Source organism: Meles meles, chromosome X (genome assembly GCF_922984935.1).
Source record: "Meles meles chromosome X, mMelMel3.1 paternal haplotype, whole genome shotgun sequence".
Taxonomy (NCBI): domain Eukaryota; kingdom Metazoa; phylum Chordata; class Mammalia; order Carnivora; family Mustelidae; genus Meles; species Meles meles.
Genome location: NC_060087.1, coordinates 108,360,081 through 108,375,637, shown reverse-complemented (window position 1 = coordinate 108,375,637; position 15,557 = coordinate 108,360,081). Strand labels below are relative to the sequence as shown.

The window sequence follows — 15,557 nt, the reverse complement described above, 5'->3', positions numbered from 1 at the left end:
GACCCTCCCCTAGTCACACAAGAGCAAGCCAAGACTAGGGATTCAACTAAGCTACTTAGAAAGTACTAGCACATTACTGCTTTAATTTCCTTAAAGTTAGAAAACAAAGGCCAAAGTTTAAGCTCCCAGGGTGGCGTTTTTAAAAACAATTCACAGTATTTCAAACTTCAGAATCTTTATTGAATCTCCAAACACATAAGGCAAGCAAAGTGTAAGAGGGTAGGGGGTTTTCAAATATAAAAACATAAATGAGTAATTTTCACGTTTTCCCCCAACCCTTTTTTGTCATCAGTTGTTCTCTCTGTTTGAGAGCACAGGAGCAGGCATGCCCCAGGAAGGAAAATTGGCCAAATAAGAAGGCAGGGTAGGACTGAATATCGGGGGTGGAACAAAAGCAATAGGCATAGCAAGAAATGGACTGAAACTCAGAGGTCGAGGAGATATAAAGCAGTGAGCAGTAGGGTGAGAAGGTAAACGGGGAGTACTGGAAGACAAAGGGAGAGGCTTAGGCCAGTTCTCCACCAGGTGCTGGGGGCCTCCCGGTGGGAAAGAAACATGAGCCAGCCTTTCCTTGCTGGCCATTCTTGTATTTCCTGGTGGCAGCTCCATCATTACCCCTGATCTAATGGTGGGGATATGGGGGGGCCACTAATTTGTGGACCCCTGGATGGAAAGAACCCTTGACCTGGAAAAACCAAGTATAACCTTGCTTTATTGCCACCTCTCTGTGTGTCCCCACTGCTCACCCTTCCCCCCCAATCATCAGTGATGGAGGGCTGCCAGAGAATTCCTGGGACACATTAATAAAATCTTGTTCTCTAAGCCTCCAGTATGCCAACCCCTCAGAGCTATTTACTTCTGTTGTTGCTAGGAACTCTTCCATAACAACAGGTGGTGGCCCATAGAGGTGTTCTTGAGCTCTGGAACTGTTGACAGGAATGCAAGCTCCTGCTGTCTCGAAGGGGCCTTCCAGCTGCTCTCTTGCCAGGTCAGTCAGCACATTGACTGGAGCTCTCAGCAGGATGCGATGGTGGCCCCAAGGCCCCGCATCTTCTTTTGGCATGGAACTTGGAGGCTGGAGGGACACGTTGTCGGGACTCGACTCCCGCATCCCAGACTCATCGGCAACTACTCCATTAGGTGAAGGGGCGTGCCCACCAAGGCTTGCAAAAATAGAAATAATTAAATAAATAAATAGGAAATGCAGTGATCTGAGAGTATCTGGAAATATGTGATTGATTAAACTCGCTGGAATACACCTATATAAAGGTAAAGGGAGAGCCTATCTCCTCCCACGTAAAGTCAGCGAGCACTTTTTTAGCCCACGCTCACCATACCGGATGGCTTTTTTTAAACAGACACCCCCAATTTCCCTTTATGGCTTTCTTGTGGCTCCACCCCATTCCCCATTTCCCCACCTCCTCAAGGCAGCAAGGAAGGGAAGACCAGAGAGTTTCTTTAAAGGATGCATGTGCAGGCTTGCCATAGAAAACAGCAGCTCTTTCCAGTCCCCCCCCCCCCCGCCCCTTCCCCTTAAGACCCATACTCCACTAAAGCCCAGCATTCAGATTCTGGCACAAATGTTCTAGAAAGTTTTGTAAGGAAAGACTTTTTTTTTCTCCTTCTTCTTTCTCCACTGAAGTAAAAGAAAGGTTATCTGTGTTAACAAATGCTCCAGTGTGTTTGTCTCTCTGAAGCATCATTCACCATTTGCAACAGGATTTCGTTAAAATTTTCTTTCATTCAACCCGTACCACACCCTAGAGAATGAATTTCCTCAAGTTTAACACCAAATATTTGGACTAGGGATTTGCAATTTTGTTTCAAAATTACATTTAAGAATTGCTGCCCTTGGGGCGCCTGGGTGGTTCAGTGGGTTAAGCCTCTGTCTTCCGCTCAGGTCAGGATCCCAGGTCCGGGGATGGAGCCCCACATCAGCTCTCTGCTCAGCAGGGAGCCTGCTTCTCCCTCTCTCTCTGCCTGCCTCTCTGCCTACTTGTGATTTCTCTCTCTGTCAAATAAATAAATAAGTAAATAAAATTGCTGCCCTTAAATCCGGTATTTTTAGTACCAGATTTTGTATCCTGCAAGGTTTTTTTCTGTGATCCCCTCCTGCACTCTCTCCAGCCCCCTTGTCCCTGTCCCAGATACACAGAAAAACAATTAAAAATGCCTTTTGCCTTCAAAATTAAACAATACTACTCAGTTTTGTACTTACACATTTTCAATACAAGCCATGCAGAAAGTTGATCAGGAAAACCTTTGTGAGGTGATGGAGAAAACCAGCAGAATGCTGACGTAGGCCAATTCAGTTCAGAGGGAGGACTTGCACTTCTGCCTTAGAGCTGCTTGGCAACTCCAATGAAATCAGAGACAGTTTCTTTCTAGATTTGGAGTTCTCTTCCTAAGGTTACCAGTTGCTAGGGAAGGGAGGGAGGAAAGGAGTGAGGAGGGGGAGGGGATAAATCTGTGACACTCCTTTGAAGCTAAATGTAAGACTCCTTTTTGCATAGAAGTAGATGGATGATGGTAAAGGCTTTCACTAAGTTAACCCTGTTGCAGGTCAGATGGAAAGACAAATCATTTAAAGATTTTAGAGGAATTATGGAGGCATGGTACTTTATTAAAAGTTATTTCTGAAGTTTTAGTTAGGAAAGGTAGTTACCATGTCTCTTCCTTGTGTTTGAAAATACAAACATTGAACACTATACCATGCCTAGTCTTGTAATTTAAAATTTCAGTTTTGAAGATGCATACATGATGGAGAACAGAAGTTTATAGGGTTAAATTGGTTTTCAATCTGAGTCTTTTTTTTTGAAGTTGGGAAAAAAATAGCGTCATAAAAAATTATCCTAAAAATCATATTGGCTTTATTTTTTAGTCTCTCAGTTTTTTTTTTCTACCTTCTAGTTTACTGGTTCCGTATGTTGGTGCTCCTGTGTGCTTCTGTGAGTGTGTTTTTATATATATATATATATATATACATATATATATATATATATATTTCCTATAATAGAGCTCTGTAAATATACATTTTTTCCTGTAATGGAACTCTGTGAACTTGTCTACAGAGGGGAAGGGGAATGAAAGGCATAACAGATATCATAAATTTATGAATATTAGTTCAGATTTCACCTTGTAACTTCTTTGCAGAAAGCATTTTGTGTTCTTCAAGCCTAAATTTCATTCTCCTCCTCCACTTTAAACTAGTATGCTTCCCCAGATTTTATTTTCTGTCATTGATATACAGATTGATTGCTCTAAAATTACAATGATCATCCCCTCATCTAAGATTACTAATCTTGCTCTAGGATAAAGCCATAAACTTGGCTCACTTCCTTAAATTTACCTGAGATTTGCGCTTTTCAGACTATACCTTGAAGACTTTACAATCTTTCTTTATTCCTAATATCAGAATATGCTGTTATATTTCAAAGGTTATACATTTTTTTCTTAAAGAATGATAACAGACTCAAATACAATGTGTTTCAAGTTATATATGGAATGTGTGTGTATGTGTGTGTTCATGTGTGTGTGCATGTATGTGTGCAGTGGATAAGTATAAAATACCAATGCAAAGAAATTGTCAGTGCTGTGGAGCAACACAATTCATGATAGAAATAACCTTTTGGGTCTGTAAATCCTGATCCTCCTGCCAGGGTGCCTTGTCCAAGTATGTACAGCATTGAGGGTTTTTTGTTTTATTTTGTTTTGTTTGTTGTTTTTTTAATCTCCTTGAAAGATGAAAGCAGCATGTTTCCAACATTTCTCCCAAAAGAATCTGTTCACTTGCCTAGCATGGTTCACTATTAAGAAATTTCTTGATTCCCCAGCTTCCTTTATATTTTTCTTCAGTTTATTATTTCCTTGCTCTTTTATGTAAGAAAAATTGTAGTGGAGTATTAGAACTTTCTTAACACTTGCTATGTCAGAGGGAAATTGTGCTAATGCCTAATAGGTGATAAGTCATCTTTACATGTTTTATGCTTTTTTTTTTCCTGAATAATGCCAAGGAAGCCCCAGGACACCCTTTTATGCCTATCAAAACTATTGCAATCATGGGCTGGTTTACCTAGAAATGTCTGTTTAATAAAAATATATTAATTGGATTACATAAAAGTGAAGTATAATATGGACAACAAATAGCTGGGCACAGTGACAAAGCCAACAGCACTGGAGAATTTTCCAAAACCATAATAGGCATTATAAATTTATGGATACTACCTCAGATTTGCCTTGCAACTTGTTAGCTTTTGTGCAATGAATGTTTATTGAATGCTTACTGCATTGACTATTTGGCTCAGTGTGCCTTATATCAAAAAGTTAAATATGCAATTAATGGAGACTTCAAGAAGTATTCAGACTTTCTAAGGAAACAAAATAACATCTATAAAAGAATCAAAGAATTGTATAAAAATAAATACAGACAACTCACTACATGGTGTAAACTAATACCACAATTAAAATTCAGAAGAAGGAACTATAATTTTAGGTTAAAGTAGCTGTGAAATATTTCACATGGGAGGATCAATGTGCTGTATATCGCAAAAAAGGAAATGGTATTCTGTGTCAAGAATAGGTATGGAAGCAGGAATGAAGGAAAATTTTTGGAATTTTTAAATTTAGTTTTATTTTTCATAAGATTTTTGGTTATTTACTTGACAGACAGAGATCACAAGTAGGCAGAGGCAGGCAGAGAGAGAGGAAGGGAAGCAGGCTCCTTGCTGAGCAGGGAGCCAGATGCCGGGCTTCATCCCAGGGCCCTGGGATCATGACCTGAGCTGAAGGCAGAGGTTTTAACCCACTGAGCCACCCAGGTGCCCCAATTATTGGAATGTTTTAGTTCAGATATCTAATCCCATCCAGGACTCATTTTTGTCAGAAATGGAAATATAAAGAACCACTTGGACTGTCTGGAGACAGCAAGATCAGCAAGATAATAGTCAAGTGGTACAAATCAGGTAATATTCGAAGGCACTCACATTTTATAAAGGAAAAACTGGAATCATCTCAAAACTACCTTTTTTTTTTTCTCATTTTATTTATTTTTTCAGCGTAACAGTATTCATTCTTTTTGCACAACACCCAGTGCTCCATGCAAAACGTGCCCTCTCCATTACCCACCACCTGTTCCCCCAACCTCCCACCCCTGACCCTTCAAAACCCTCAGGTTGCCCCAACCTCCCACCCCTGACCCTTCAAAACCCTCAGGTTGTTTTTCAGAGTCCATAGTCTCTTATGGTTCGCTTCCCCTCCCCAATGTCCATAGCCCGCTCCCCCTCCCCCAATCCCACCTCCCCGCAGCAACCCCCAGTTTGTTTTGTGAGATTAAGAGTCATTTATGGTTTGTCTCCCTCCCAATCCCATCTTGTTTCATTTATTCTTCTCCTATCTCCTACCCCCCCATGTCTTTTGAAAAAAAAAAAAAAAAAAGACAGTTGAGCTACCTCAATTATCCATTGAGTTCTGAAAATGAAGTACTAAAATGTATGCCTTTTTTGTTTGTTTCTTTGAGTGACTGTTTTGGAGAGGGAAACATGGGTAATGGAAATTGAGGATTTGCCAAAAAGTAGCTTAGCTCTGAAAGCAGCTAAGATATAAATGCTTTTCATTACTCATGGCCTCTTGTTTCATGACACAGCTCTATATATGACATACCTCTCAAAAGGTTTTGAAGACTGTTGAAATGCTAAGTAAGGATGGTAGAAGGATATATTTACTTTTGTACAATAATTACGACATCATTAAATGTGGTTATACTGCCAGATCATGCTGTTGGGTTTTCTCAAAGAAATTTTGCAGATGTGTATGTGTATAAGCAAAGTTTCATTTAAAATATATCCTTTCTCTTTTACTTAGAAAAAGAATTCAAGGAATAGAGACATAAGAACGGCTTTCTCTGTTTCCATTAGGCTAATCAGGAAGCGATGAGGAGATTGTCATACTGATCTCTGGGGGACTGTTGCTAAGAGTCCATCCCTTAACTCACTTTCAAAATGCAATGTAACTATTCTTGTGGAAAGTTCTGCAAGTTTAAGATATTGAAAAGTATTTCTCAAAGATAGACCAGATATTTTCAAGGGTCTGTTGCTATTTAATTAAGCAAATTAAAAAAGCATGATTATATCCCAAAATGTGTCAGACAGCATTATTCAGTTGCAAAACTATAGGCAGTACTCCTATCCTCTTTGCCACCAGCTGTTCTGCAAACCCTGTGTTGTAAGTGATGAGGATAAACAAGTGAGAGTATGGTTACTTCACCACCAGCACTTGCAAGAACAACTAACAATATATGCCTCACTGTTGGACCTATTTGTATGAAGTTCAACATATTGTCATTGTTTTTCTCAAGTTCTTTGCTCCAGATTAAAAAAAAAGTTTCAAATCAGGTATTTATGGCAGTTACTCCAAAACAAGTTATTTCTTTGTATAAATCAGAAGTTATCACTTCCTTGAACATCTATCACTCTATTTTTTCTTGATCTCCTGAGAGTGAGAATTGGAAATTAAGTAGCAGTACGACAAGACAGATGAGGGGGAAAAAAAAAGAAGAAAAAGGAAACCAAATTGTTTTGTTTTGTTTTTTACCACTTACTCTGTACCAGTCATCTAATATATTTTGTCTCATTTAATATTTACAGAAAACTTTTAAGGCAGTTGTTATTATTATACTTATTTTAAGGATGATAATAAAGAGAGTTGGAGAAGTTAAGCTTTTTTTTTTTTTCTTTCTGAGACCCCACAGCTAGGAAATGGCAGAGAATATTCAGATACAGCCTGTGGAGGCCAAGAAAATTAAGGCCATCCCACCTCAAGTTTAGCTGATGTGGGAAACAGAGGCAGAAGAAAATCATTAAAATTCCTTACCTACTGACAAGCCCTTGAAACAGATGGAGTGGCTCTCCCCTGGGGACTCAACTGCCCTCACCTTGAGGTTTTGCTAAGGACAATCCTAGCCTGACTAATCCCTTACCCCAACAGGTCCAACCAGGATCCTGTAAGTCTACTTTAACAATTCCTTTAGGAAACTTTTTCTCTAAACCTCCAAGATAGTGTCGAGAATCATTCCCAAGCATATGGCCCACTGATATACATTTAAAGGGTCTCACGAGAAGATTTTTATTATTGGTAATAAATAACCTTTCCCCCAACAATAGTTAGCCCCTCAAGGTCCTGGAGACCTTGCTTCCAAAAATCCTTGGACACTTACATCATCCATAATCCCCTTTGTCCTCACCCAACCCCAAGTCCACCCCTACTATGCCTTGAAAAACTCTGACTGTAATCTGGTTCAGGGTCCAAGCCCCTACTCTGCTGTGTCAGGTATACTTGGGCCCAAGTTTAAGCTTGTCAAATAAACCCTCATGTGATTGCATCGGTGCTTGGCTCCTTGGTGGTCTCTCAGATGTTAAAACTCAGGCATAACACAGCCAATCTGACATCAAAGCCCATATTTCTTCTATTTAATGGCATAGCTTCCTAATTGTAACTCTAGGTGAATCACATAGGTGGCTCAGATCAAAACATGTGTACCAGATCTGAGTTTAGTTTATTTAATTCATGGACTTACTGATTCATCCTAAGGTAGTTCTGCAATAAAGAAATTATTCAAGCCGCAACACATCCCAAAATGGCAACCTATGCAGGGATGCAGCAGGTGATGATTAGGCATTTGGTGGTACTATGGCAAGATGGTAAAGACTAAAATCCCTGTATGGAGCGACTGGGTTGATGACATAAAAAATAAATTAGCCATACACAGCACTGCGTGACTATTACTAACAAACTAATTTTAATATGTGCCCAATATTGCTAATATTAAGCTTAAATTAATGTTGAACTCTTGAGCTGAAGATATAAAGATTCCTCATATTTTTTTTTCCCATGGCACTAAGATGAAGCTGAGCCTATAATTGTGGTTAGGTCACCCACCTTCTAGTATTGGAGCAACTGGAAGAACATAGAGTTAACTCTGTGTGTGTTGGGTGAAATAGGGAGTAGGGTTGAGTTGTCCAAGTGAGCTATTAAGATAACTCTGGAGAATATCTTTCTGTATTAGAGAGATGTATTAATTTAAAAATAAAAGTACTGTGTTTTATGTTCACATTGGTATATATTGTAAATTAAAATACAAACATGGATGAATATGTAAAACAGGGAAACTTAATGAAAAATATTAGTTTACCATAGCCCATTAGACCATAAATCTATAATGATGACATATACATATGTTATGCCCGAGTTTTCATGCCCAAGAAACCACCAAGGAGCCAAGCACCGATGCAATCACAAGAAGGTTTATTTGACAAGCTTAAGCTTGGGCCCAAGTATACCCGACACAGCGGAGTAGGGCCTTGGACCCTGAACCAGGGGAGAGCCACTCTGTTTCAAGGGCTTGTCAGTAGGTAAGGAATTTTAATGATTTTCTTCTGCCTCTGTTTCCCACATCAGCTAAACTTGAGGCGGGATGGCCTTAATTTTCTCAGCCTCCACACATATATGTATGTTCCCCATGCTAGAATTCATTGGTGAGCAAAGGAGATGAAGGCATACTTAATTTTTTGAGCACTTGGTTTGAAAAACAAAAACTACTTTAGAGTAGTTTCTTCTCACTTGTAATTAAGACACTGTAAATTCAGACTGAAAACATTTTATCAAACTTTATTAAAACAAATCATATGTGCCAAGTTGTTGAGAACTTTGGTTCTGGAATCAGAGGAACACTGACATGGTTTAAAGTCTCAGCTTTACAACTTCCCAGCTTTTTGACCTAGGGCAGGATTCTTAAATTCTCTGAAGCTCACTCTTCTCATTTGTAAAGTGAGATTATAGATAAAATTATATTAAATCCTGTGTGAGAAGTAATTGTTAAATACTACATAATTAAAATGTAATCCCTTGCCTTGTACATTTTAGACTCAGTTTTCTTATATGGAAAATGGGGATAATGATACCTCTCTTAAGCTATATCAGGGAATTTGAGAAATTTAAATATGATAATTATGTGAAACTGCTTTGCAATCTGTAAACACTTTACATATATTAGGTTAATGTAACTGTGAGTGATATTTCTGAGGCAAGAGGACTTTAGGGCATACTGTAAATAGCATTATGTGGGTAGTCACCTATTCCACCTACACCTAAGGCCATTTTTCATTTCTGGAATCATCAAGGTGGGGAGGATTAGCTACACTATTTAAAAAGCCCCATGTTGGGGGGTAGGAGATAGGAGAAGAATAAATGAAACAAGATGGGATTGGGAGGGAGACAAACCATAAATGACTCTTAATCTCACAAAACAAACTGGGGGTTGCTGCGGGGAGGTGGGATTGGGGGAGGGGGAGCGGGCTATGGACATTGGGGAGGGGAAGCGAACCATAAGAGACTATGGACTCTGAAAAACAACCTGAGGGTTTTGAAGGGTCAGGGGTGGGAGGTTGGGGCAACCTGAGGGTTTTGAAGGGTCAGGGGTGGGAGGTTGGGGGAACAGGTGGTGGGTAATGGAGAGGGCACGTTTTGCATGGAGCACTGGGTGTTGTGCAAAAAGAATGAATACTGTTACGCTGAAAAAATAAATAAAATGAGAAAAAAAAAAAAAAGCCCCATGTTGTAAATACTTGAAACTTTTTAACTGGTGCTTCATAAATCTTATCCATTGTTGTATTTAATGCAGTAGCTGTGTTAGAATAATGAGTCTGCATTTTCATATTTGACTATGTATTTAATTGGGTATAGGAATCTTGTGTTTCATAGCAGGAAATCTTGTGTTTCACTGAAAGCTCCTGTGATGATTAGAATGAAAAGCCTGGGGGGGGGGGGGGGGGGGAAGAAGGTTGCTTTGGCTCCCTGATAGTGAAGATTCGATTGATTCTCTGTAGGGTTTGCTACATTTAGAGAAAAAAAATAGTTTTTTCCCATTCCAGTTGCCCCCCCACCACACCACTCAAGTGGTCAAATCAATAGGTTGCTGAAGAAAAGTGTTAATATTTTTATAGACTGACAATAATACAGTGTTTGAGAAAATTTGCTCATGAAACTCAAAATTAAAATAATAAAACCCATCCCAAGAGACCATTCTTTTCATTATTTTTTAAAGATTTTATTTATTATTTATTTGACAGACAGAGATCACAAGTAGGCAGAAAGGCAGGCAGAGAAAGAGGAAGGGAAGCAGGCTCACTGCGGAGCAGAGAGCCTGACGTGGGGCTCGATCCCAGGACCCTGTGATCATGACCTGAGCTGAAGGCAGAGGCTTTAACCCACTGAGCCACACAGGTGCCCCTATTATTTTTTTAAGATTTTATTTAATAATTTGAGAGAGATGGAGAGAGAGAGAGCGCAAGCAGAGGGAGAGGCAGAGGGAGAGGCAGAGGGAGAGGAAGAAGCAGACTCCCCACTGAGCTGGTAGCCTGACATGGGGCTCAATCCCAGGACCTAGAGATCATGACATGAGCTGAAGGCAGTCGCTTAACCATCTGAGCCACCCAGGTGTCCCCACAGAGACCATTCTTAATTCTTGTCTGAATTATGCTGTGTGCTTATGTTGTTATGTTTGTTCAGAAGTCCTGGATAATTACAGGTGCTGTGAGGTCACTTATTTTGCCTTTATTTTTGAAGTGTTTCAGATCTTCCACTTTTCATTTTTAGAGTAGTGAATTGATATGTGTGTTTATTTAGGGGAAGAAAAGATCAGACTGTGGGCCTGACAATGGGAAAGTGCCTCTTGGAAGATTATTAGCAGGTAACAGTAATATTACACAAATATCAAAGTCTCAACAGCCCCCTGGTAATATCTGAATGAAGTGATGAACCCTTCTAGAGGCACTGGGTCATTCTGTATATGGCCAAACCAGAGTAAGTGGTAGTATGAACTATTGCACTATTTTAGGTAACCTATACATATATTTATGTCTGTGGTTCCCAAATTTTGCTAAGTAACACACTCTCTTAGAGATCTTATTAAAATAACAGATTCCTGGGATCCACCTCCAAGATTCTTATTTAATTGGTTGTAGTGGGATCCAGTTATCTGCAGTGGAAATATTTACTGATTCTAATGTAGTGGTCTTCAGATCACAACAGAGAAATGCTGACTAGATGGTCTTATGGCCTTGAAGCCTAGTCCTCTGTGGATGGACCCAGCCTTCTAGGGGTCACTTTTATTCTCTATGTCTAACATACAGAACAGATATGAGAGCACTAAAATAAAACTTTTTTGGACCATAACCAATGCCTCAGTTCTTGTTGTTCCATAAACCTCCAAATATGATTACTTTTATAACAGTTGTGTTGAGTTTAGTTATTCGGAGCAGCAATTCTGAAAGTGTGGTATAAGGAAAACTAGGGTTGTCAAGATCCTTTTAGCGAGTCCACAAGGTCAAAATATTTTCACTCTTATATAAAGACATTATTTGCTCTTGTCACTCTTACTTTCTTAAGAGTAAGTAGTGGTGTTTTCCAGAGGCTACATGAATGAGATGTCATTGGTTTGATGATTAACCTATATGTGCTTGTATATCCCTGTGTTTTAATTTTTTTTCTTATTTTAATTTCTGATATGATAAATATTGATAGATATAACCTCCCTAAACAAAAATTGATTGTGGAGTTCTGAATAATTTTTAAGAGTATAAAATGGTCCATGAAGAACCTGGCTGGGTCAGTCAGTAGAACCTGAAACAGTTAATCTCAGGGTTGTGGGTTCAAGCCTCACACTGAGTATAGAGATTGATGTGGGAAACAAAGGCAGAAGAAAAATTACAAAATTTCCTTACTGTCTACAGCCAACCTACTGACAAGTCCTTAAAACAGGCAGAGCGATATTCCTCTAGAGAGTCAACAGCCTGGATGCTACAACTTTGCTAAGGGCAAAAGGCAACCTTATCCCAACCTCAGGATACTTTAAGTCAATATTAACATATACAAATTCCTTTGGAAACTTCCTTTATCTCTACTCCCCAAGATAGCGTTGGCAATCATCCCCCGAGCATATGCCCCCCTAATATACATCTGAAGGGTCTCATGATTAAGGTTTTATTAAATGGAAATAAATGACATTTTATCAACAATAGCTAGCCCCCTCAAGGTCCTGGGAACCTTGTTTCCAAAATTCCTTAGAAATTTATGCAATCCCTAACCACCTCTCAACTTGAAAGTATACAATAGGCCACTCCTCAAGACCCCACTGCAGCTCTTTCTGCCCACAGGTCTTGTCCCTGTGCTTTAAAAAAACCACTTTTTTTTTTCAACAAAGACATCTTAAGAATTCTTCCTTGGTTGCTGGCTTTGAACCCTAATGTCTTTCCCACATCAGAGATTACTTAATTTTTATTTATTTATTTATTTATTTATTTATTTATTTTTAAGAGTGTAAAGTGGTTCTGAAGCTAGCATCCATCTTGTCAGTCCAGATGAAAGCATAAATACTAGAGTAATACTGGACCAGTTAAGGAATCTTAGGAACCTTCGGAATGCAACCCCACCAGCTTACAAGTAATTAATCAGCATTACCCTAAAGATAGAATCATCAGATGTATGTAATGAAATTTGTAACATAAAGAATAAAGTGGTTTTTTTTTTCAGATTCCAAGAATTTTGAGATGGAAAAGACCTCCAGGGAACCAGATAAAGCATGACCAGAACACCTGCTAGTATGGCTTCATGGGCTTCCAATCAGTGGCATCCACCTACTCAGGAGAGGAGACCCCTGTCCCAAATTTTGCCATTAAAACCCTCACTTGCAAGCTACAGAGAGTTTGGAACTTTTGAGCATTAACCCTCACCCATCCCCCACCCTTCATCCTCCTGGGTGGCACCACACAAATAAATAACCTAACTTTCTTCACTGCAGAAGCTCAATGTCAGTTTTTATTTATTTACTGTGCATCAGGTGAGTGAACTCTTGTTAGATTCAGTTATAGCCCCAGATGAAAAAGTTTTAAAATTTATGTTTTATTTAACCAAACATAGTTTTAAATGTACATCATTTAATGTAAATTGTAAAATTGCCCTCAAATCTCAAGGAAATTTTGAAGCTTGTTAAAATATTCAGATTTTTGGGGGACATGGGTGGCTCAATGGGTTAAGCCTCTACCTTCTGCTCAGGTCATGATCTCAGGGTCTTGGGATTGAACCCTGCATCAGGCTCTCTGCTCGGCAGGGAGCCTGCTTCCCCCTTTCTCTCTGTCTGCCTTTCTGTCTACTTGTGATCTCTCTTGGTCAAATAAATAAAATAAATAAAATCTTATAAAAAATATTCAGGTTTTTAATTTTTGCATCCTTTTATAAATCCTTAAGATGGAAATGAGTAGTATAAGACAAAACAACAATTATTGACTTATGGGATGTCTCCTGTACTATCAAATATTATGTAAGCCACTACATATGAGATAAAATATGTTTTGACTTGAGGGACTTACATTCATTTGGGGAAATAAAAATGAGTCATCTCAAATAAATATGTAATTATAGAATGTTTACATTATTTTCCTTAAAAATAATCAAAAGCAAAGATGGGTGGAAGCTAACCACTTTAATCACAGAGGACTTCTCAGGAGAGAGAAAACTACAGTTCTACTTCAAAGGATGAAAAGGATTTGAGGGAGAGGAGTCAAGATGGCATGGCGGAGGAGTGGCAGGCTGGGACTGCATCAGGTAGCAGGAGATCAGCTCGATAGCTTATCTAAACATTGCAAATACCTACAAATCCAATGGGAGATCGAAGAGAAGAAGAACAGCAATTCTAGAAACAGAAAATCAACCACTTTCTGAAAGGTAGGACTGGCAGAGAAGTGAATCTAAAACGATGGGAAGATAGACTGCGGGGGGAGGGGCCGGCTCCCGGCAAGCGGCGGAGCAATGGAGCACAAAATCAGGACTTTTAAAAGTCTGTTCCACTGAGGGACATTGCTCCAGAGGCTAAACCAGGGTGAAGCCCACGCGGGGTCAGCGTGGCCCCAGGTCCCGTAGGGTCACAGAAGGATCAGGGGTATCACAGTGTTGCAGAGCTCGCAGGTGTTAGAAGGAGAAGTCGGCTACAGAGACAAAGCCGAGGACTGAACTCTCAGCTCGGGGTTACCTTGAACCGGTTGGGGGCTGGGTGAGCTCGGAGTGCGGCTGGAGGCTGGGGATACGGGAGTGATTGGGTGCTGTCCTCTGGGGGCGCACTGAGGAGTGGGGTCCCGGGTTCACAGTTCCACTGGGCCGGAGACTAGGAGGCCGCCATTTTCATTCCTGTCCTCCGGAACTGTACGGAAAGCGTTCAGGGAACAGAAGCTCCCAAAATCGAACCCAAGCGGATTACTTAGTCTGGCCCCCGGTAAGGGCGGTGCAATTCTGCCTCAGGCAAAGACACTTGAGAGTCACTACAACAGGCCCCTCCCTCAGAAGATCAACAAAATATCCAACCAGGACGAAGTTCATCTATTAAGGAAAGCAGGTTCAATACCTAAGACAGCAGCAGAATTCCAGAGGAGGAGAAAGTAAAGCACGGAACTCATGGCTTTCTCCCCATGATTCTTTAGTCTTGCGGTTAATTCAATTTTTTTTTCTTTCTTTTTTCTTCTTCTGCTAAATTTTTTAAAACTTTTACCCTTTTCTTTTTTAACATTTTTTGACTAGTTTATCTAAAATATATATTTTTCTTTATTTTTTATATTTTTTCTTTCTTTATTTTATTTTTTGAATTTTTTTCTTTTTTTTTTCTGAACGTCTTTTTATCCCCTTTCTCCCCCACCCCCAAAATTTGGGATCTCTTCTGATTTGGTTACAGTGCATTTTTCTGGGGTCTTTGCCACCCTTAGAGTATTTTATTTGATCCTTCATATCCTCCTATTGAGACAAAATGACAAGGCGGCAAAAATCACCACAAACAAAAGAACAAGAGGCAGTACCGAAGGCTAGGGACCTAATCAACACAGACATTGGTAATATGTCAGATCAAGAATTCAGAATGACGATTCTAAAGATTCTAGCCGGGCTCAAAAAAGGCATGGAAGATATTAGAGAAACACTCTCTGGAGATATAAAAGCCCTTTATGGAGAAATTAAAGAACTAAAATCTAACCAAGTTGAAATAAAAAAGCTATTAATGAGGTACTATCAAAATGGACGCTCTCACTGCTAGGATAAATGAGGCAGAAGAAAGAATTAGTGATATAGAAGACCAAATGACAGAGAAGAAAGAAGCCGAGCAAAAGAGGGACAAACAGCTACTGGACAATGAGGGGAGAATTCGAAAGATAAGTGACACCATAAGATGAAACAACATTAGAATAATTGGGATTCCAGAAGAAGAAGAAAGAGAGAGGGGAGCAGAAGTTCTCTTGGAGAGAATTATTGGAGAGAATTTTCCTAATATGGCAAAAGGAACAAGCATCAAAATCCAGGAGGTGCAGAGAACCCCCGTCAAAGTCAACAAGAATAGGTCCACACCCCATCACCTAATAGTAAAATTTACAAGTCTTAGTGACAAAGAGAAAAGCCTGAAAGCAGCCCGAGAAAAGAAGTCTATAACATACAATGGTAAAAATATTAGATTGGCAGAAGACTTATCCATA

At 39.6% G+C, this 15,557-nt stretch overlaps 1 protein-coding gene across 1 annotated transcript; it reads right to left on the bottom strand.

The window, feature by feature from the left end:
* Positions 1-288: 288 nt before the first annotated feature.
* Positions 289-2,238, bottom strand: PRR32 (proline rich 32). Its single transcript, XM_045994899.1, is given in 4 exon segments — positions 289-641; positions 644-751; positions 754-1,163; positions 2,219-2,238. Coding segments are annotated over 4 exon segments (891 nt in total).
* Between the last annotated feature and the right edge of the window lie 13,319 nt (positions 2,239-15,557).